Genomic DNA, 24,153 nt, shown 5'->3' on the forward strand with positions numbered 1-24,153 from the left:
ATACAGGTGCTGTGGGGAAGGGAAGGAGGTACGGCGGGGGGGGTGGAGAGGGGAAGGAGGGGGAGAGGAAAGAGGGGGCTCAGTCTGGGAAGGCCTCCTGGAGGAGGTGAGCTCTCAGTAGGGCCTTGAAGGGAGGAAGAGAGCTAGCTTGGCGGATGGGCAGAGGGAGGGCATTCCAGGCCCGGGGGATGACGTGGGCCGGGGGTCGATGGCGGGACAAGCGAGAACGAGGCCTAACGGTGAGGAGATTAGCGGCAGAGGAGTGGAGGGTGCCGGCTGGGCTGGAGAAGGAGAGAAGGGAGGTGAGGTAGGAGGGGGCGAAGTAATGGAGAGCCTTGAAGCCGAGGGTGAGGAGTTTCTGCCTGATGCACCACCTTCAGGGGATATAGGCAGGGTTAGAAAAGTAGCAGCAGCAGCAGCAGCAGCAGCAGCAGCAGCAGAGCAACCGCTAGTAGTAGTAGTAGTAAGTAGTCATAATAATAATAATAATTATGGCATTTATTAAGCGCTTACTATGTGCAAATCACTGTTCTAAGCACTGGGGAAGTTACAAAGTTGTCCCACGGGTGGCTCACAGTCTTAATCCCATTTTACAGATGAGGTAACTGAGGCACAGAGAAGTTAAGTGACTTGCCCAAAGTCACACAGCTGACAACTGGCGGAGCCGGGATTTGAACCCATGGCCTCTGACTCCAAAGCCCGTGCTCTTTCCATTGACCCATAGTGGTAGTAGTCGGAATAGTAGTAGTACTAAGCACTGGGAAAGAATCCACAGGGAGGATTCCCACTTGCCACCTTGTGGGCCGTACCTCTGCAGAGTCATTCACTGGAAGCTTGCCACGGGCTGGATGGGGCGGAAGGGAGGAGAAGGGGGCAGGGGTGAAGTGGGGTCTGGGGAGGTTAACTCCCCCAGATTATGTCAGCCTGCCCCCTCAAGAAGACTTGTTTTGTAGGTTGTGGGCCCTACCACTCAAACCCTTGCCTTTCCTGTGAGGGGCAAGGACCAATCAATCAATCAATCGTATTTATTGAGCACTTACTGTGCGCAGAGCACTGTACTAAGCACTTGGGAAGCACAAGTTGGCAACATACAGAGACGGTCCCTACCCAAGACGGGGCTCACAGTCTAGAAGGGGGAGACGGAGAACAAAACAAAACATCTTAACAAAATAAAACAAATAGAATAGATATGTACAAGTAAAATAAATAAATAAATAGAGTAATAAATACGGACAAACATGTATACATACATACAGGTGCTGTGGGGAAGGGAAGGAGGTAAGGTGGGGGGGATGGAGAGGGGGAGGAGGGGGAGAGCCCAACCACAGACTGGTAATAATAATAATGATGATGGCACTTATTAAGCGCTTACTATGTTCTAAGCACACGGGAGGTTACAAGGTGATCAGGTTGTCCCACGGGGGGCTCACAGTCTTAATCCCCATTTTTATAGATGAGGTAACTGAGGCACAGAGAAGTGAAGTGACTTGCCCAAAGTCACACAGCTGGCAAGTGGCGGACCCAGGGTTTGAACCCATGACTTCTGATTCCAGAGCCCGTGCTCTTTCCACTGAGCCACACTGCTTCTCTAGAGTATGTGAGAAACTGAGGCAGAGAACCCAAGGATGGGTTCTCAAAAAACAAGTATCGGGTCTTGAGGTCAGGGCTGCCTCAGAGTCAGGGGTGGGGAGGATGGTAGGAATCAGGGTAAGTCACCGGGAACGGGGTCGTCAGCCAGGGGTGGGTGAGGGAGCGAGGAAAGAGAGGCTTGGAGAGGAGTTAGTACTACTACTACTAATAATTTTGGTATTTGTTAAGTGCTTACTATGTGTAAAGCACTGTTCTAAGTGCTGGGGAGGATACAAGGTGATCAGGTTGTCCCATGTGGGGCTCACAGTCTTAATCCCCATTTTACAGATGAGGTGAGACACAGAGAAGTGAAGTGCCTTGCCCAAAGTCACACAGCTGCCAAGCGGCGGAGCCGGGATTTGAACCCATGACCTCTGACTCCCGAGCCTGGGCTCTTTCCACTCAACCACGCTGCTTCCCCGAGCTACTAGACTGTAAGCTCACCGTGGGCAGGGAACGTGTTTACCACATTTGTGGTATTGTGCTCTCCCAAGTGCTTAGCACCGGTGCTCAGCATACAGTAAACACTCAATAAATATGATCGATTGATTAATAGTTGGTGCCGCTGCTGATGTCAACTGGCCCCTTAGGTTCTGGGGCCAGTGTAGCTTCCCCGAGGGAAAGTGGGGATCGGGCATAGGCTGTGAGCCCACTGTTGGGTAGGGACTGTCTCTATATGTTGCCCACTTGTACTTCCCAAGCGCTTAGTACAGTGCTCTGCACACCGTAAGCGCTCAATAAATACGATTGATTGATTGATTGATTTTCCAGAGACTGACCAGGGCTGCAGGGGCTGAGCAGATGGACCTAAAGAGAAGCGCTCTGAGCTCTCTGGGGAGGACCACAGTCCCAGGAGAGCTCTGGTCACCCTTCTCGCCCTTGGATCTCTGGAAGGCTCCCAGGTACCACCCAGTATGGGGTCCTAGATGGGGAGCGCTTAGTACAGTGCTCTGCACACAGTAAGCGCTCAGTAAATACGATTGATGATGAGATGCCCTGCATCCTGGACCACCCCTGCCTACACACAGAACTCACTCCTGCCGCGGTCCCCTGCTCCCGGTCTCTTCTGATGTCCGCAGGAGTCTGCAGAGGGGTCAGGGGGAGAGATGAGGCAAGAGTGGAGGCCATGTGGCGTGGAGGGAAAGAGCACGGAACTAGAAGTCAGGAGATCTGAGCTCTCTGTCACTCTGCCATTTCCTCTTTCTATCATTTTTTTTATGGCATTTATTAAGCGCTTACTATGTGCAAAGCACCGTTCTAAGCGCTGGGGAGGTTACAAGGTGATCAGGTTGTCCCACTTCGAGCTCACAGTCTTAATTCCCATTTTTACAGATGAGGTAACTGAGGCCCAGAGAAGTTAAGTGACTTGCCCAAAGTCACACAGCTGACAATTGGTGGAGTGGGGATTTGAACCCATGACCTCTGACTCCAAAGCCCGGGCTCTTTTCCACTGAGCCACGCTGCTTCTCTAATATATATATCTGATATATATATATATATATATATATCTTAGATATAGATATATATAATATATATGCACACAGTAAGTGCTTAATAAATGCCACTGATTGATTGATTAATTCTCTTCCTGCCCCTGCCAGTTGCTGTGCTATGTGGAAGAAATCACTTAACCTCTCTGGGCCTCTGTGTCCTCAACGGTCAAATGGGATAACAGTTTCCTGTTCTCCCTCCCTCTTAGAGTGTGAGCCTCATCATCATCATCAATCGTATTTATTGAGCGCTTACTGTGTGCAGAGCACTGTACTAAGCGCTTGGGAAGTACAATTTGGCAACATAAGACACAGAGACTGTGTCTGCCCCGACGATCCTGTCAGTTAGTCAGTCAATAGGATTTATTGAGCGTTCACTGTGTGCAGAAGACTGTACTAAGGCCTTGGGAGAGGACAGTGTAACAAACAGACACGTTCCCTGCCCACAGTGGGCTTACAGTCTAGAAGGGTGACAGACATTAATATAAAAAAATAAATTACGGATACATAATAATCCACCCCAGCGCTGGTCATCACTTCATTAAGGACACCATCGCCTAAGGAAAGGGAAGGGTTGTTGGCGGGGCCGGAGGCAAAGTACCCCGTCAGCATTTGTTCCTCAATTTTGGACTGAATTCGGACGCAGATCCTAGAGCAGGGATCGAGCGGAAGGAGTGTCTCCAGCGGAAGAGGCCTGGAAGGGAGGGAAAAGTCCCGACCGAGTAAGAGGAAGGCCGGGAATCAGTGGAGTCCGTTCCTGCCTGTCCGTTTTCCAGGCTCGGTTTTCCCTTCCTCCAATTCCTTGCCGCGTCCGCAGTCGGCCTGGGCTGGTCCAGGTGGACGGGATCCGCGCGTGGCCCAGGAAAAGCCCGGGCTGGATTCCTCTGGCTGGGATGGTTTTGAGAAATCAATCAATCAGTCAATCAATCAATCGTATTTATTGAGCGCTTACAGTGTGCAGAGCACTGTACTAAGCGCTTGGGAAGTCCAAGTTGGCAACATATAATCCAGAAATCCTGGAAATCCTGGCAGGAGGCGCCCCAAACCTTTGGAAAGTGGTTTGCCTGGGTCAGGGCGCTGGTCCAAGGCCTCCAGGGTGGGGCAGGTGGCCTGTTCGGGTGGGTGTCGGGGGTCAGAAGGGGCGGGTTGGGGCTCCCCCATCCCACGCCTCCCCTGAAGCCCCGGGGGATTTCTCCCTGCCTTTGGACCTTTTTCCCTCTTCTTGTTTTGGCCGCCTGTTCTGGGGGCCAGTGCCAGCTACCTCTCCCCTAGACTTTCCTGGCTCTGCTGCTCCCGTCCCTAATCAATCAATCAATCGTATTTATTGAGCGCTTACTATGTGCAGAGCACTGTACTAAGCGCTTGGGAAGTACAATAATAATAATGATGGCATTTATTAAGCGCTTACTATGTGCAAAGCACTGTTCTAAGCGCTGGGGAGGTTACAAGGTGATCAGGTTGCCCCACGGGGGGCCCGCAGTCTTCATCCCCATTTTACAGATGAGGTAACTGAGGCCCAGAGAAGTGAAGTGACTTGCCCAAAGTCACACAGCTGACTAGTGGCGGAGCCGGGATTTGAACCCATCACCTCTGGCTCCAAAGCCCACGCTCTTTTCCACTGAGCCACGCTGCTTGCTCTTACTGGACGTCCCCCCTCTCCCTACCCCTCCAGCCCCCACCCGGCCACCTCGAGTCTCCCGCTGTCCTTGTCTCAGGTCCATACGCTGTCGGGCCTCCGCCTCGCCCCTGGGACCTGTCAGCTGGCCAATGCAAACTGGCCGAAGTTCCAGGCCTCTCCCCTCCTCTCTCTTCCTCCTGCTCTTTCCCTCTCCTCTCTGACTCCTTCAACTTTCCTCTGCCCTCCCTTCTTAGCTCTTCTCCCCCACCTTCTCTCCTCCCTCCGCTACCCCCTCCCCTCTCCTCTTCTCTCTCCCCTCTTTTTTATGGTATTTGTGAAGTACTTACTATGTGCCAAGCACTGGGGTACAAGCTAATCAGGCTGGACACGGTCCCTGTCCCACGTGGGGCTCACCGTCTTAATCTCCATTGTACAGATGAAGTAACTGGGGCTCAGAGAAGTGAAGCGACTTGCCCAAGGTCACACAGAAGACAAGTGGCAGAACCAGAACTAGAACCCAGGTCCTTCTGATTCCCAGGCCCGTGCTCTATCCACTAGGCCACACTGCTTCTCGTGCTCTTCTCTCCCTTCCCTTTCCTTTTCTCTTCCTGTTCCACTGTTCTCCTCTCCCTTCTCTTCTCTTTTCCTCTCTCCTCTCCTCTCCCCTCCCCTTTGCACTCCTTTCCTCTCCTCCCCCTGCTGCTGGCCACATGTTCCCATCAGCCAGCCGGGCCCCTGCTGAATGTCTGGCTGGAGTCCAGTACATCTGCAGGTAATCCAGGCAGAGTCCTCAACCCCGGGTGGAGAAGCTCGGGGGGGTGAGCAAAGGAAGACAGCCGCCTCCTCAGAGGCAGATGTGAGTGGCCTTCTGTCTCGACCTGCTGCTTCATCTGGGCACGGGGACCAGCTCCGCTCCCCTGCGGGGCTGGGTGATGCCAGTCTCCAGGGCAAACCCTCGGAGCCTTGCTGCTCGGAATCAGAGTGATAAGTGCCTCACCTCTAGAAATCTCCCTCCCCTTCTTCCCTGCTTCCTGCTCCTCGCCCCTGCTCTGCCCTCTCCTACCCAACCCTCCCAGGTCTGTTTTCCTCTTGTTCCAGAGCAGCTGGGGAGTTCCTCCCCAGTGAGGACAGATGCCAGAGGCCCTGCATCTGCATGGGGGGGAACGGGCAGGAGGGGAGCCTTTACTTCCTCCCCAGAGTGCTCCCCATTCACCCTCCCTGCCTTGCCCATTCCCTGCCCCCGGTTAGGGTGGTGTGTGGGTGGGTGTGTGGATGTAAACGTATGTGCGGATGGGTGCATGAAGGGGGATGGGGGATGGGGACTGGGGATCACAGCTCTCTGGAGAGCCGTGGGAACAGGATGACCCGAGACTGATGTGAAATCTCAGGGCTCCTGGGCCTGTTGCCGCCTTCCTGGTGATTAGGGATATCCCTTAAGTCCCCAGAGTTCAGGGCTTGTGTGGGGAATTGAGAGCTGCTGCTTCCTTACTGGGAGCAGAGTGGAGAGGACAAGCCCCTGAGCATCAGTTCTTGAGACCTCCATTGGTTCCCCTCGTATAAATGATGGAGGCAGTGCAGGGAGGCCACCCCGAGCTTTCACTGCCTTTCAAGGGCTGGAGGGAGAAAGCCCTGGGTCAGAGACCCCTCTGCCTGTGGGAAAGCAATGTATTTTAATGTCTGTCTCCCCTCTAGACTGTAAGCTTCCTGTGGGCAGGGAACATGTCTACCAACATGGTACTCTCCCAAGCATGTAGTACAGTGCTCTGCACACAGTAAGTGTTCAATGAATGTGATTGATTGATTGATTCCTCTGCTCTGGGGAACCGGTTGGGGCTGAGGGCCTTGGGTTGGTTTCATGACCCTGTTGTTAGGCCCCAAGAGCGGGGGTTTGGGCACACATAGGTCAGTGGGGCTGCTGGGGACGGCGGTGGCTGTGAAGGAGAGATTTCCCACGTCTAGTGGGGGGACAAATGGGTGAAGGACGTTGGAGATTTTCAGATGGTGGGAGAGTGGGGGGCGGAGCAGTTGGGATTAGATTGGGGGATGCTCCTGAGAAAACATGTGGATCTGAGGCGGAGGAAGAGGAGGATTGAGGAGTAGGCTATTTTAGGAGCGTTGGCCCTTGAGGAAGGCTGAAATCTCTGGGGAAGGAGGGGAAAGAAAGAAGGTATAACATTTGTAAACCAGTGAGACTGGAACTGCCTGACAACTGTCTGTCTCTGCCTGTCTGTCCACTTGCCTTGTCTTTGCTCATCCTGTCTCACTCTCTCGCTCTCTCTGTGTCTGTCTCTCGCCCTCCACCCTCTCTGTGATTGCATTCCTTGCTGTGTTCCCACTGTCAGTCAGCCTGCTTCCACCCTTCCTGTGAGGCACTTCCTGACCTGCTGGAGCTGAGCTCTAGGGATGCGGGGACCAAGGTGTCTGGAGCCCCGTGGGCCTCTGTGCTGGCAGGCTGTTGGGGTTAGCAGGCTCATCTTTCTCCAGAGCAGGGACCTTTCCCCTAAGTGCTTAGTACAGTGCTCTGCACACAGTAAGCGCTCAATAAATACGATTGATTGATTAAAAAAACCAGGGGAGCCCTGTCAGGGCAAGGAGGGGGCCTTCTCCTCTTTCCTTTATTAGCCTGTATAGAGCACCTACTTGTGCAGAGCACCATGCTAAGTGCCTGCACAAGTATTGTATTAATTATAATACAATAGAATTAGGAGACACGATCCCTGCCTTCAAGGAGTTTACTATGTGCTGAGCACTGTACTAAGCACTTGGGAGAGAGTACAGTGATTAGTAGAGTCCATCTCTGCCTTCAAGGAGTACAATCTAGCAGGGGGTCAGGGTGGGGAGGCATACACTAAAATAAATTAGAGATAGGACCTTAGGAGGAAGTAATGGAGTGTGAAGATATGGATATAAGAGGTTTGTAAGTACTCAAGTGCCCAAGTGGCGGTAGTGGGGGATACGCATGGCGAGATGAGAGGATGATCAGGGAAGGCCTCCTGGAAGAGATGTCATTTCAGATGGGTTTTGAAGCTGGGGAGAACAGTGGTCTGCTGGATGTGAAGGGGGAAGGAGTCTTAGGAAGAAGGGAGGGGATGAGCAAAAGGGAGGAGAACGAGGCCCAGGGATGAGGTTGGCTTGAAAGGTGTGAAGAGAGTGAGCTGGGGTGGAGTGGGAGAGGACAACGTGAGATAGGAGGGAGAGAGCTTAAAACTGATGGGCAGGAGGTTCTGCTAGATGCGCAGAGGGATGACAGGCCACTGTGAGCCCACTGTGGGTAGGGACTGTCTCTATATGTTGCCAATTTGTACTTCCCAAGCGCTTAGTCCAGTGCTCTGCACACAGTAAGCACTCAATAAATACGATTGATGATGATGAGGAGGAGAAGCTGTTCTGCGCCCAGCCCCATCACCAGCCCACCTCCCATTCCTAATCCACCGGCTGCTTCTGTCAGACCTGGGGCCCTCACTGCCAGTCTCCACTCCTCGTTTTGTTAGGAACGTGAAGCAGGGGCCGGGGACATTCCCCCGACAACGCCGGCCTGTCGGGATGGAGTGAGCCGCGGTGTAGGGGAGGGTTTTCCTTAACGCGGGTTCTGTAAGGACACAGTCTCCGCCCGCGGTCTAGGAGAGCCGGGTGTATTACTTCTTTCCCTTTTTAGGGACAACTTGCTATGGCACTAGGACCCGGAGGAAGTGTTTCAGGCGGCCCTAGGCTAACTTCCCTTGGTGACGTAAACCGACAGCCCTAGCTCTCCCCCATATCGCTCTCTCTTTTTCTCTCTCTCTCTCTCCCCTCCACCTCCCTCTCCCTCCCTCCCCCACTCCCTCTTTTCCTCTCCCCTTCTCTCTGTCTCTCCTTGCTCTCTCTGTTCTCTCCCTCCCTCCCCCCCCCCCTTTCTCTGTGTCTCTCTCTTTCCCTCCCTTCTCCGTCCCTCCCAGTTCCTTAACATTAAAAAGAAAATGCTGCTATCCGTGTCTTCCAGACCTGGGATTACGACTTTTGGTTATAACAAGAGCAACAAGAAGGTAGGCGAAGGCTCTTTTTTTTTCAGAGCCTGGCGCTCTCCCTCCTTTTCCGGGGGTCTGGGAATGTCCTTGGCTTTCGCATTGTATCTCCCGGGGGAGCGGGAGGGGAAGGGGAGGGGGTTCTGGTCGGCGGCTGGGCCCTCTTCCCCCGGACTCTCACCTGGGCCGGGAGTCCAGGGACCCGAGCCCCCGGCCAGAAGGTCAGCGGGAACTGGAGCTGACCGGAGGGGTGGGTCAGGCTTGCAAGTTTGGGTGGTGGTGGACCAAAGTTAGTGGGACTTCCCGATGGGGGTGAGCCCCTTCGGGGGTGATCTGTCATCCCGGCCCTCGCCGTCAGTCAGTCCATCAGTCAATCCATCGTATTTAGTGAGCGCTTACTGTGTGCAGAGCACTGGACTAAGCGCTTGGGAAGGATAACTGTTTGTCCTCCACCCCGGCCGCGGCCCCAGCCTGCGGGGCCTAGGGGGGAGAGAGCCCAGGCGAGGACGCGGGGCAGTGGGCCGAGAGGACGGCCGGGCCCCGCAAGGCCCCTGAGCCCCCAGGCCTGGCGGTCCGGGGGTTAACCTTGTGCCCTCGGAGGGGCCCTGTGGGCCTGGCACATGGGCGAGCCGAGGGGAGCCCGGCACTCATGCCCGCATCCACCCTGGCAGCCCCTCCTGCAGTTTCTCCGTCCCCAGTGGGGTCAGGAGGGGCTTCGGGGGCCGGCGGTGGGGCTTCGCCAGCCCATGCCCCGGGCGAGTCCATGCCCCCGGGCGAGTCCATGCCCCGGGCGAGCCCGGGCTGGCCCAGCGAGGGGGAGGTGCCTGGGCCCGGCTTCCCCGGGGACCCCTGGGATGGGTGAGCCGGGCCTAGGAGCCCCGGGCTTCCATCCCTTGGTGCGTTGGGGGTCGCAGGTGGAGCGGTGGGTGGGTGCGGGGCCGAGACCACCGTGGACTGTTTGATTAGCGCCCCCCCGGGCCGTCAGTCTTCCTCCCTTCAAGGCCCTACTGAGAGCTCACCTCCTCCAGGAGGCCTTCCCAGACTGAGCCCCATCTTACCTCCTTCCCTTCCCCACAGCACCTATATATATATACATATGTTTGTACCTATTTGTTACTCTATTTATTTTACTTGTACATATCTATTCTATTTATTTTATTTTGTTAGTATGTTTGGTTTTGTTCTCTGTCTCCCCCTTTTAGACCGTGAGCCCACTGTTGGGTAGGGACTGTCCCTGTATGTTGCCTGTATGTATGTATATATGTTTGTACATATTTATTACTCTATTTTACTTGTACATATCTATTCTATTTTATGTTGTTAGTATGTTTGGTTTTGTTCTCTGTCTCCCCCTTTTAGACCGTGAGCCCACTGTTGGGTAGGGACTGTCTCTATATGTTGCCTGTATGTATGTATATATGTTTGTACATATTTATTACTGTATTTATTTTACTTGTACATATCTATTCTATTTTATTTTGTTAATATGTTTGGTTTTGTTCTCTGTCTGCCCCTTTTAGACTGTGAGCCCACTGTTGGGTAGGGACTGTCTCTATATGTTGCCTGTATATATGTATATATGTTTGTACATATTTATTACTGTATTTATTTATTTTACTTGTACATATCTATTCTATTTTATTTTGTTAGTATGTTTGGTTTTGTTCTCTGTCTCCCCCTTTTAGACTGTGAGCCCACTGTTGGGTAGGGACTGTCTCTATATGTTGCCTGTATATATGTATATATGTTTGTACATATTTATTACTCTATTTATTTTACTTGTACATATCTATTCTATTTATTTTATTTTGTTAGTATGTTTGGTTTTGTTCTCTGTCTCCCCCTTTTAGACCGTGAGCCCGCTGTTGGGTAGGGACTGTCTCTACATGTTGCCAACTTGGACTTCCCAAGCGCTTAGTCCGGTGCTCTGCACACAGTAAGCGCTCAATAAATACGATTGATGATGATGGTTAGGCTTGGGTGCCGCATCCGATCCATCTCTGTGTTCGCCATCGGAGGGCTAAAAAGGCCAGTGCCCACGGATGCCCGGGAATGCTCCTGGCAGGCCCTGCGCCCTCCCCCAAGTTCCTGGTCCTTAACAGTCTTGCCCCCAGCTCGGCCTGATCTCGGATAAACCAGGGTAGATGGCGACCTCCAGAATGAAATGTTCACTTCTCCCGGTCATCGATGGTTTTCAATCAATCAATCGTATTTATTGAGCGCTTACTGTGTGCAGAGCACTGTAGTAAGCGCTTGGGAAGTACAAGCTGGCAACATATAGAGACAGGCCCTACCCAACAGTGGGCCCACAGTCTAAAAGACCAGCTTTTAGGTTTCAGGTTTTCCCGAAAGCTTTTCCCAAGGAGAGGTTTTTCCCGCCCCTGCCTGTCCATCCTCCCTCCTGCCCTCAGCCCCTTTAACCATCGGTGCGGTTGGCAATCTGGGTTCTGACGGTTTCCTCATGTTGGTCGGTTTCGGGGGGAAAAGGGCCCCCCGAGGCCGGGTGGAGTGGGGTTAGTACAGTGCTAAGTAAAGTGCTCTGCACATAGTAAGCGCTCAATAAATACGATTGATGATGAGTGGGGGTCTTGGAGGCGAGAGCCAAGCCCTGCCCCGGCCCCCGGGCCACCGTGGCTCGTAGGCTGCGGCAGGAAGGCCTTCTGCGGCTGGTGCCCCGAGAGGAGTGTGCCAAACCCGGTGGGCATCGCCCCGTGGGCACCCCGGAGCGTTTGGAGGGGCGAGGGCCCTACCCCCACCGTGTGTCCCCAAGCGAAACCCCACCCAGGGGCTTGGCCTGTCTGGGGCCGAGTGTAAAAGCCCCCCTTTTAGACTGTGAGCCCACTGTTGGGTAGGGACTGTCTCTATATGTTGCCAACTTGTACTTCCCAAGCGCTTATTACAGTGCTCTGCACACAGTAAGCGCTCAATAAATACGATTGATTGATTGAGTGGGTGGGTGGGCATGACTGGCGTGGGGGGCGGGGGTGGGGTGAATTTCTGCATTCGCTTAGGTGCCATTGGGCATATTTATTATTCTATTTTACTTGTACATATCTATTCTATTTATTTTATTTGGTTAGTATGTTTGGTTTTGTTCTCTGTCTCCCCATTTTAGACCGTGAGCCCACTGTTGGGTAGGGACTGTCTCTATATGTTGCCAACTTGTACTTCCCAAGCGCATGGTACAGTGCTCTGCACACAGTAAGCGCTCAGTAAATACGATTGATTGGTTGATTGATTGAGTGGGTGGGTGGGCATGACTGGCGAGGGGGTTGGGGGTGGGGTGAATTTCTGCATTCGCTTAGGTGCCATTGGGCATATTTATTACTCTATTTATTTTACTTGTACATATCTATTCTATTTATTTTATTTGGTTAGTATGTTTGGTTTTGTTCTCTGTCCCCCCCTTTTAAACTGTGAGCCCACTGTTGGGTAGGGACTGTCTCTCTATGTTGCCAACTTGGACTTCCCAAGCGCTTAGTACAGTGCTGTGCACACAGTAAGCGCTCAATAAATACAATTGATTGATTGATTAATAATAATACCTGTATATATGTATGTTTGTACATATTCATTACTCTATTTATTTTACTTGTACATATCTAATCTATTTTATTTTGTTAGTCTGTTTGGTTTTGTTCTCTGTCCCCCCCTTTTAGACTGTGAGCCCACTGTTGGGTAGGGACTGTCTCTCTATGTTGCCAACTTGGACTTCCCAAGCACTTAGTACAGTGCTCTGCACACAGTAAGCGCTCAATAAATATGATTGATTGATTGATTAATAATAATACCTGTATATATGTATGTATGTTTGTACATATTCATTACTCTATTTTACTTGTACATATCTATTCTATTTATTTTATTTTGTTAGTCTGTTTGGTTTTGTTCTCTGTCCCCCCCTTTTAGACTGTGAGCCCACTGTTGGGTAGGGACCGTCTCTCTATGTTGCCAACTTGGACTTCCCAAGCACTTAGTCCAGTGCTCTGCACACAGTAAGCGCTCAATAAATACGATTGATTGATTGACTGATTAATAATAATACCTGTATATATGTTTGTACATATTCATTACTCTATTTATTTTACTTGTACATATCTATTCTATTTATTTTATTTTGTTTGGTTTTGTTCTCTGTCTCCCCCTTTTAGACTGTATGCCCACTGTTGGGTAGGGACTAGTCTCTCTGTGTTGCCAACTTGTACTTCCCAAGCGCTTAGTCCAGTGCTCAGCACACAGTAAGCGCTCAATAAATACGATTGATTGATTGATTGATTGGGCGGGTAGGGTCCTTCGGGAGCGTCGGCTGTCTCCGGGGCCCTCGCTCGCTCGCTCGGACATCTTGTTCCCCAGGCACGGCCGGGCCGCGGCCCCGCCCAGAGGGAGGGCGACTCCAAAAAAACCGAAACCAAAACACCCCCGGGACCCAGCCCGGTTGCTTCCCTGTGAGTCCGGCCCGTCTCCCCGCTTCCCTCAACATATAGAGACAGTCCATATAGAGGGACTGTCTCTATATGTTGCCACCTTGTACTTCCCAAGCGCTTAGTACAGTGCCCTGCACACAGTAAGCGCTCAATAAATACACTTGATTGATTCCCTCCCCTCCTAGTCCTCTTCTTGGGGCTCTTGGAACTGTAAAGATCCGCCTCGCAGGACCGGCTCACGCTCTCCAAGTCGTACATATGTATTACTCTATTTATTTATTTTACTTGTACATATCTATTCTATTTATTTTATTTTGTTAGTATGTTTGGTTTTGTTCTCTGTCTCCCCCGTGTAGACTGTGAACCCGCTGTTGGGTAGGGACTGTATGTGTTGCCAACTTGTACTTCCCAAGCGCTTAGTACAGTGCTCTGCACAAAGTAAGCGCTCAATAAATACGATTGATGATGATTGATGACGTGCCCCCCGACCTGCTGTCCCTCGATTGATTGACCCATTGATCTCCCTCGCCTTCGGGGCCCCGTTCCTGGTGGGATGGGGGTCCCCAATTGCCCGCCCTTTCCACTTTAGAAACTGCGGGGCAGAAGGAGGGCGTCGTGGTCGGCCAATCAATCAATCAATCGTATTTATTGAGTGCTTACTGTGTGCGGAGCACTGCACTAAGCGCTTGGGAAGTCCAAGTTGGCAACATATAGAGACGGTCCCTACCCAACAGCGGGCTCACAGTCTAGAAGGGGGAGACAGGCAACAAAACAAAACATATTAACAAAATAAAATAAATAAATAAACATGTACAAATAAAATAGAGTAATACATACAAACGTATACGTATTCATTCAATCATATTTATTGAGTGCTTACTGTGTGCGAAGCACTGTACTAAGCGCTTGGGAAGTACAAGTTGGCAACATATAGAGACGGTCCCTACCCAACAGTGGGCTCACAGTCTAGAAGGGGGAGACAGGCAACAAAACATATTAACAAAATAAAATAAATAAATATGTAGAAATAAAATAGAGTAATAAATACATACAAACATATACATATTCATTCAATCATATTTATTGAGCGCTTACTGTGTGCAGAGCACTGCACTAAGCGCTTGGGCAGTACAAGTTGGCAACACACAGAGACGGTCCCTACCCAACAGTGGGCTCACAGTCTAGAAGGGGGAGACCGAGAACAAAACAAAACATATTAACAAAATAAAATAAATAGAATAGATAGGTACAAATAAAATAGAGTAATAAATACATACAAACATATATAGATATTCATTCATTCATATTTATTGAGCGCTTACTGTGTGCAGAGCACTGGACTAAGCGCTTGGGAAGTACAAGTTGGCAACATATAGAGACGGTCCCTACCCAACAGTGGGCTCACAGTCTAGAAGGGGGAGACAGAGAACAAAACAAAACATATTAACAAAACAAAATAAATAAAATAGATATGTACAAATAAAATAGAGTAATAAATACATACAAACATGTACATATTCATTCAATCATATTTATTGAGCGCTTACTGTATGCAGAGCACTGTACTAAGCGCTTGGGCAGTACAAGTTGGCAACACACAGAGACGGTCCCTACCCAACAGTGGGATCACAGTCTAGAAGGGGGAGACAGAAAACAAAACATATTAACAAAATAGAATAGATATGTACAAATAAAATAGAGTAGTAAATACATACAAACATATATACACATTCATTCAATCATATTTATTGAGCGCTTACTGTGTGCAGAGCACTGTACTAAGCGCTTGGGAAGTACAAGTTGGCAACATAGAGAGACGGTCCCTACCCAACAGTGGGCTCACAGTCTAGAACAGTGGGCTAAGGGCTGCGGTGCCCGGCCCCTCTTTCCCCCACGATCCGATTTCGGTTCTGTGGCGTTCAGCATGAGCCCCCCACCCCGAGTGGGCCGGGGGACCTGCCAAGGGGGCACTTGACCCAACCCACGCTTCTTGGGGGCGAGGGAACTTTTCAGGCCTTGTGGCATCCTGGCATCCTCTTTCTGGAGTTCAACCTGGCCCGGTTTGGCCTTCCCCAGCCAGGGAAATGGTTGGAGATTTCCGAGAGGGATTGAGGGAAAAAATCGTTTCACCTTGGACATTTTCTCCTTGGCCGGACTCCTTCCAAGGGCCCGGCTTGGCCCAACCTGGGTTACGGGGCCCTGGGGCCAAGGAAGCGATTTCTTCCTCCCCGTTGGAAGAAGCTAATTCTGGGGAAGATTCAGATTAGGTGACCCTGAAAGGGGAGATGTTCCGTGCTAGAGGAATTTCAAACTTGCAGAAGGCTTAACCACTTAACCACGCCCGCCCCTCGCTGACATCATCTCCCTGGCATGTCTCATTGTCCTTTAACTTGTGGGGCAACCCGATCGTTTCCTTCCTTAGCAGAAAAAAAGTGGTTTGGGTTTCGAGAGTGTGTATGTGTACGGGGGAAGAGCAGGGCCTTGGGGAGCCTGGGAGTGTACTTGCATTTTGCCGAAATTTCAGTTTCCTGATGATCCTGACTATGTTAGAAAATGTGACTAATGTTGGAAGGTAAGGAGATGGGGCAGGAAGGCGGATGGATGGATGGAGTTGATGTGAGAAGCTCAAAGGGAGGGGCAGGCCAGTAGTCTTAGCCCAGCCCTTCACTCAAAGAGCTCTGGGTCTGAGGAATCTTGCAGGAATGGGAGGACTGGGGAAGGAGGAGGAGGAGGGTGAGTATTTTTATTTTCAAATAAGTATGGGGCAGCTTCCTGTTCTCACCTCCTGCCTCCTCCTCATCCAAGTCTCAGCCCACCAGAACTAACAAGCGTGGACGGCAGAGACCAGATTCCCTCTCTCGACGAGGATTCCCTAACTGTCGTTTTCCACAGAGACCCACTGGCCCCTGGGGCCCGGAGGTGCCAACATTGCCCTGTGAGGTCAAGGATGAAAGGTGGGCAGGTGTTATACGGGTGGGACGAAGAGAAGCAGCATGGTGTAGTAGATAGAGAACCGGCCTGGGTGACAGGGGAGCTGGATTCTAATCCCAGCTGTGCCACTTGCTGTTTGACCTTGGGCAAGTACTTGGCTTCTCTGTGCTACAGTTTCCTCAGCTGAAAAATGGGGTTGAAGTACCTGATCTTCCTCCCCCTTAGTCTGTAGGCCCCACGTGGGACGGGGACTGTGTCCGATCTGATGATCTTGGGTCTACCCCAGTGCTTGTCACATAGTAAGAGCTAAACCGGAACCCCAACTACTGTTATTACTCTGAGGCCGGGGTGGGGTTGGGCTTCAAAGAGCAAATAGGCCAGGGAGCCTCTGTTCTGTGTCTTTTCAATCAAAGGGTCAGTGGTATTTACTGAACACTTACTATGTGCAGTGCACTGTATGAAGGCGCTTGGGAGAGTATACATTACAATAGAGTTGGCAGAGCCGATCCCTGCCCTCGGGACCTTACAGTCTAGTTTTCCGCCCCAGTTGGAAACCCTCAGGTTTCTTCCATGGGCTGGAGGGAGCGAGGTTGGGAATTCCACCTGCTGGGACAGCTATGGGGGCTGCCACCTCCGGGGAGCGGGCCCCCAGGGTCGGGGCTGGCCACGCCAGTGGGGACAATTCCCCCCATCGAGGCTGGGGCTTTGGGAGCGGAGGTGGCCGCATCAGCACTGACGGGCTTCACCGGGCACCTGCCGCAGACAGTCCTCTGGGCTGGACTTTTAGGCTAGAAGCGCAATGTGGGCAGGGAACGTGTCTATTTTATTCTGTTGTACTCTCCCAAGCGCTAGGCACAGTGCTCTGCACACATTAAGCACTCAATAAATACGACTGACTGGAAACAAATGGAGGGTGGGGATTGTATCTCCTTGCCCTGTTGCACTCTCCCAAGTGCCCAGTACAGTACTCTGTCCACCGTGGATGCTCAGGAAAAATCATCATCATCATCATCATCAATCGTATTTATTGAGTGCTTACTGTGTGCAGAGCACTGTACTCATCGACTGATTGCCGGACTCTTGGGGAATCGGCGAAAGAAGAAACTAGGCGTACCCTGCCCTCAAGGAGCCTCCTGTTCTTCGGGGAAAGGGAGGGGTGTAGAAGGCACCCATTGACATGTGCAGTCGTATTTATTGAGCGCTTACATGTGCAAAGCGCTGTTCTAAGCGCTTGGGAGAGTACAACATAACAGAGCTGGGGGTCACGTTCCCTGCCCAGAAGGAACTTACAGTCATGAGAGGGAGACAGACATTAAAATAAATTATGGATATTGGCAAAAGCACTGTGGGGCTGAGGATGGGGTAATAAAGAGCACAATCTTCTAGACTGTGAGCCCACTGTTGGGCAGGGACTGTCTCTATATGTTGCCAACTTGTACTTCCCAAGCGCTTAGTACAGTGCTCTGCACCCAGTAAGCGCTCAATAAATATGACTGAATGAATGAATGAAATCCAAGCACAAGGGTGATGCAGAAGGGGGAGGGAGTAGGGGCAATAAGAGCTTAGGTGGGGAAGGCCTCTTTTAGACTGTGAGCCCACTGTTGGGTATGGACTGTCTCTATATGTTGCCAATTTGTACTTCCCAAGCGCTTAGTACAGTGCTCTGCACATAGTAAGCGCTCAATAAATACGATTGATGATGATGATGATGATGTGATTTTTTAATAAGGCTTCGAAGGTGGGGAGAGTGATTGTCTGTCAGATATAGAGGGGGAGGGTGTACCAGGCCAGAAGCAGGATATGGCTTAGAACAGTGCTTCAGCGCTTAGAACAGTGCTTTGCACATAGTAAGCACTTAACAAATACCATTATTATTATTATTATTATTATTATATGGGTGAGGGGTTGTCGGTGAGATAGATGAGATCGAGATACAGTGAGTAAGTTGGCATTACAGGCGCAAGTGTGCGGGCAGGGTTGGAGTGTTTTACTAGTTAAGGACACAGAGTCTGAATGGATAACAGGGAAACAAAGAGGCACCGCCCCCCCACCCCCCCTTCCCAACCAACTAACCCTATCCCAAAATTGCCCAGGAGACTGATGGGACAACAGCAGGGAAAGGCCCCACATCCAGAGGGAATGGCACCCCAGTCCAGGGTGGAGCGGGATCCCACATGCCCAACGTGGGGCGCAGGCCCAACCAGCCCTGAGGAGGTGCCCACACACACTGGCAGATGCCCTGAGCAGGCACAGGAGATGTGTGTATATGTATATATGTTTGTACATATTTATTACTCTATTTATTTATTTATTTTACTTGTACATATCTATTCTATTTATTTTATTTTGTTAGTATGTTTGGTTTTGTTCTCTGTCTCCCCCTTTTAGACTGTGAGCCCACTGTTGGGTAGGGACTGTCTCTCTATGTTGCCAATTTGTACTTCCCAAGCGCTTAGTACAGTGCTCTGCACATAGTAAGCGCTCAATAAATACGATTGATGATGATGATGATGATGTGTGGCAGCACTGGGCTGACTGCACATTCAGGCCCAAAGAGTCACCCCACACCGGTGATGACTGTTGTGTGCCACTGGGCAAGTCACTTCACTTCTCTGGGCTTCAGTTACCTCTTCTTTTAAATGGGGATTGAGACGTGAGCTCCGCGTGGGACAGGGATTGGGTCCAACCCGATTTGCTGGGTCCAACCCAAGTGCTCAGTGCAGTGCCTAGCACATAGTAAGTGCTTAGCAAACACCATCATTATTATTATTATACACATTCGACCCTGAGGAAATGCCCCACACACTGGCACAGTGTACTGAGCATTCCCAGAGGGTGTGTGGCTGGACTGTAAAGTATGCCCAGCTAGCCCTGAGGAGACACCCCACACACCAGCAGGATGCATGCGCAGTGGGCTCATAGCCAGGCCAGACTGCATACAGCATGGCGTAGTGGATAGAACATGGGCTTGGGAGTCAGAATAATAATAATAATAATGATGAAGGCATTTACTAAGTGCTTACTATGTGCAAAGCACTGTTCTAAGTGCTGGGGAGGTTACAGAGTGATCCGGTTGTCCCACGGGGGGCTCACAGTCTTAATCCCCATTTTACAGATGAGGGAACTGAGGCCCAGAGAAGTTGTGACTTGCCCAAAGTCACACAGCTGACAATTGGCGGAGCCGGGATTTGAATCCATGACCTCTGACTCCAAAGCCTGCGCTCTTTTTTTTTTTTAATGGCATTTATTAAGTGCTTACTATGTTCAGAGCACTGTTCTCAGCGCTGGGGAATTTACAAGGTGATCAGGTTGTCCCACGTGGGGCTCACAGTCTTCATCCCTATTTTACAGATGAGGGAACTGAGGCCCAGAGAAGTTAAGTGACTTGCCCAAAGTCACACAGTTGACAAGTGGCGGAACCGGGATTTGAACCCATCACCTCTGACTCCAAAACCCGCGCTCTTTCCACTGAACCACGCTGCTTCTCAATGCCAGCCCCACCACCTCTGCTGTGTGACCTTGATCAAGTCACTTCACTTCTCTGGGCCGCAGTTACCTCACCTGTCAAATGGGGGATTAAGAATGGGAGCCCCACGTGGGACAGGGACTGTGTCCAACTCGATTTGCTTGTAATAATAATAATAATAATAATTAGCATTTGTTAAGCGCTTACTATGTGCAAAGCACTGTTCTAAGCGCTGGGGAGGATACAGGGTGATCAGGTTGTCCCACGCAGGGCTCACAGTCTTAATCCCCATTTTACAGATGAGGTAACTGAGGCCCAGAGAAGTTAAGTGACTTGCCCAAGATCACACAGCAGACATGTGGCGGAGTCGGGATTTGAACCCATGACCTCTGACTCCAAAGCCCAGGCTCTTTCCACTGAGCCACGCTGCTTCTCTGTATCCTTCCCAGTGCTTAGTACAGTGCCTGGCACACAGTCAGCGCTTAACAAATACTATCGTTACTATGCAGAGCTAACCCTCCTTCCTTCAGTCATATTTATTGAGCGCTTACTGTGTGCAGAGCACTGTACTTAGCGCTTGGGAAGTACAAGTTGGCAACATATAGAGACGGTCCCTACCCAACAATGGGCTCATCATCATCATCATCATCAATCGTATTTATTGAGCGCATACTATGTGCAGAGCACTGTACTAAGCGCTTGGGAAGTACAAATTGGCAACATATAGAGACAGTCCCTACCCAACAGTGGGCTCACAGTCTAAAAGGGGGAGACACAGAACAAAACCAAACATACTAACAAAATAAAATAAATAGAATAGATATGCTCGAACAAAATAAATAAATAAATAAATAGAGTAATAAATATGTACAAACATATATACATATATACAGGTGCTGTGGGGAAGGGAAGGAGGTAAGATGGGGGGATGGAGAGGGGGACGAGGGGGAGAGGAAGGAAGGGGCTCACAATCTAGAAGGAGACAGACAATAAAACAAAACATGTGGACAGGTGTCAAGTCATCAGAATAAATAGAAGTAGAGCTAGGTGCACATCATTAACAAAATAAATAGTAAATATGTACAAGTAAAATAAATAGAGTAATAAATCTGTACAAACTTATATACAGGTGCTGTGGGAAGGGGAAGGAGGTAGGGCGGGGGGATGGGGAGGGGGAGAGATGCCCTGAGGAGATGCCCCCATACATCGGCGGGATGCACCATCGGCTGGGCCGGACGGCATCCATAGCTAGCCCTGAGGAGATGTGCATCACACTCGGTTGCGATGCAGTAGGACATGTGCGGTGGCAACTGTGTGACCTCGGTTGGGCCACAGTGGCTGCCGGAGCTGCGGCCCCCTGGCCCGACTGCCCACGGGCCGGGCTTGGGGCTCTGCCCGCTCACGCTGAGCAGCTGCGTGGAACTGGGAGATCGAGCCCATCGTAGTGCGTAATAATAATAAATAATAATGATGGTGATAGTGGTATTCATCATCATCATCATCATCAATCGTATTTATTGAGCGCTTACTGTGTGCAAAGCACTGTACTAAGCACTTGGGAAGTCCAAGTTGGCAACATATAGAGACAGTCCCTACCCAACAGTGGGAGACAGAGAACAAAACCATACTAACAAAATAAAATAAATAGAATAGATATGTACGAGTAAAATAAATAGAGTAATAAATATGTACAAACATATATACATATATACAGGTGCTGTGGGGAAGGGAAGGAGGTAAGATGGGGGAGATGGAGAGGGGGACGAAGGGGAGAGGAAGGAAGGTATTCATTGCAGTATACAGTCAGATCGGACACAGCACCTATTTCACGTTGAGCACACTGTCTAAGGCAGGGAACGAGAACAGACATTTTATCCGTATTTAAGAGAAGAGGATACCGAGGCACAGAGAAGCCAGAGAGAAGCAGCATGGCGTGGTGGACAGAGCACAGTCCTGGGAGTCAGAAGGTCACAGCTTCTAATCCCGGCTCTGCCACGTGTCTGCTGGGTGACCTTGGTCAAATCACTTCCCTTCTTTGGGCCTCAGTTCCCTCATCTAAAATGGGGAATCATCATCATCATCATCAATCGTATTTATTGAGCGCTTACTATGTGCAGAGCACTGTACTAAGCGCTTGGGAAGTACGAATTGGCAACATATAGAGACAGTCCCTACCCAGCAGTGGGCTCACAGTCTAAAAGGGGGAGACAGAGAACAAAACCAAACATACTTAACAAAATAAAATAAATAGGATAGATATGTACAAGTAAAATAAATAAATAAATAGAGTAATAAATATGTACAGCCATATATACATATATACAGGTGCTGTGGGGAAGGGAAGGAGGTAAGATGGGGGGGATGGAGAGGGGGACGAGGGGGAGAGGAAGGAAGGGGCTCAGTCTGGGAATGAGACTGCGAGCCCCTTGTGGGACAGGGACGTTGGCCAATTCAATTTGCTTGTATCCACCCCAGGGCTTAGTACAGTGTTTGGCACATAGGAAGCATTTAACAAATTCCATTATTATTAGAAGTTAAGTGACTCGACCAGGGTCTCACCGCAGGCAAGTGGCGCAGCGGGATTAGAACCTAGGTCCCCCCGACTCCTGGGCTCTTGCCTCTGGGCCGTGCTGCTTCTCCTTATTTTTGTGGAACCGGATAGTTTGCCTATCGCAAGGGCCAGGCGTTCCGGACGGTCATCTGCCGTCCGTTCCCCCATCTCCACCCCCAGGGATGGACCAGTCCAGTCCAGGTGAGGGAAGGGAGCTGCGCTTGGGCTTTGAATCAAGTGACCAAAGCCCGCAAGCTATCGGTTGCATTGACTGAGTACCTCCTGGACGTGGAGTTCTGTGCTGAGCGCTTGGGAGAGTACAGTAGCATTAGCAGAAATGCTTCCTTTAATTCATTCCTTCAATCGTATTTATTACTGTGGGAAGAGCACTGTACTAAGTGCATGGAAAGTACAATTCAGCAATAGAGAGACAATCCCTGCCCACTCCGGGTTTACAATCTAGAAGGGGACTGCCCTGCCCGCAAGGAGTGTATGGTCTAGCGGGAGACACTGACACTGAAATACTTTGCAGACAGGAGGAAGAAGTGAAGATGTGGGTGAATAAGTGCTTCAACCGTAGTGTGTGAAAGTCATCTCAGAGAGTAAGCTCGTCCCTCTAGACTGGAAGCTCGTTGCAGGCAGGGACCGTGTCTGTAGTTATCCTCTCCCAAGTGCTTTGTGCAGTGCTCTGCACACAGTAAGCGCTCAGGAAATACTACTGACTGTGAGTACCCTAGTGCTGAGAGGTCATCGAGGGGGATTTACCTGGGGCGGACCATCCTCCCCCAGCTCCCTTTATCGTTGACAGTAAAACTAGTTGCTCTTCACAGCCAAGCTCCCAACAGGCCCTTTCAACTTCAGCCACTTTCCTGTGCCTGTGTCAGCTTTCCTGCTTGGAAGCTCATCAAGGGCAGAGAACCTGTCTGCTAATTCTGTCGCATTATACTCTCCTAAACACTTAGTACAGTGCTCTGCACACAGTGCTCAATAAATACAATCGATTGGTCGATTGGGCAGTTCTTGCTGGTGACGGCGGTTTTTTACAAAAGGGGATAATTTGAGGAGTGGGGAGGAGCCAGGAGCCAAGCAACATTTTACTAACAACCACAACAACAACAATAATAATAGAAACGGTATATTTGAAGCATTTACTGTGTGCCAAGCATTGTACTACGTGCTGGGGTAGATACAAGATAAATCAGACCTCACAAGGGGCTCACGTTTTAAGGAGGAGGAAGAGCAGGTAATGAATCCCCATTTTGAAGATGAGGGAATTGAGGCATACAGAAGTGACTTGCCCAAGGTCACATAACCGACAAGTGCGGAGCAGGGATGGACCCTGGTCCTTTGACGCCCAGACCCGAGCTCTGTCCACTAAGCCACGCTGCTTAGAACAGTGATATCGGAGAGGCCTGCCCGCTTCTACTCTTTCTATGGACAAACCTGCTTGGGGCGGGCCGGGATTTAGAGGGCAAATTTTCTGAAGAAAGCGGTGGCCTCGTCTGGATGGGACCAGCCTGGCTGTCGACGTTTCTCCCGACAGCACTGATTCTTTAGATCTTTGTCAGTCCATCGTGTTTGTTACTTCCCCCGCCACCTAAAACTCAACACGTCCAAGACCGAGCTCCTTATCTTCCCTCCCAAACCCCGTCCTCCCCCTGACTTTCCCCTCACTGTGGACGGCACTACCATCCTTCCCGTGTCACAAGCCCGCAACCTTGGTGTCAACCTTGACTCCGCTCTCTCATTCACTCCACACATCCAATCCGTCACCAAAACCTGTCGGTCTCACCTTGACAGCATCGCCAAGATCTGCCCTTTCTTCTCCATCCAAACTGCCACCTTGTTGGTTCAATCTGTCATCCTATCCCGACTGGATTGCTGCATCAGCCTCCTTTCTGATCACCCGTCCTCCTGTCTCTCCCCCCTTCAGTCTATATTTCACTCTGTTGCCCGGATTATCTTTCTACAGAAACGCTCTGGGCATGTCACTCCCCTCCTCAAAAATCTCCAGTGGTTGCCTATCAACCTTCACATGAGGCA

The 24,153-nt window shown here is 50.5% G+C and overlaps 1 protein-coding gene across 3 annotated transcripts in view; it reads left to right on the forward strand.

Annotated features, from left to right (window-relative positions):
* Positions 1–8,637: 8,637 nt before the first annotated feature.
* Positions 8,638–24,153, forward strand: part of RBMS2 (RNA binding motif single stranded interacting protein 2) — a 43,608-nt gene continuing 28,092 nt past the window's right edge. For 2 of the 3 annotated variants that reach the window (XM_038753030.1, XM_038753029.1), the window contains exon 1: positions 8,638–8,759. In XM_038753030.1, the coding sequence (XP_038608958.1) occupies positions 8,694–8,759 (66 nt within the window). In that variant the 5' untranslated portion in view covers positions 8,638–8,693. The remainder of the gene's footprint in view (positions 8,760–24,153) is intronic. The other variant, XM_038753028.1, reaches the window with a different exon arrangement.

This window comes from Tachyglossus aculeatus, chromosome 10, assembly GCF_015852505.1.
Source record: "Tachyglossus aculeatus isolate mTacAcu1 chromosome 10, mTacAcu1.pri, whole genome shotgun sequence".
Taxonomy (NCBI): domain Eukaryota; kingdom Metazoa; phylum Chordata; class Mammalia; order Monotremata; family Tachyglossidae; genus Tachyglossus; species Tachyglossus aculeatus.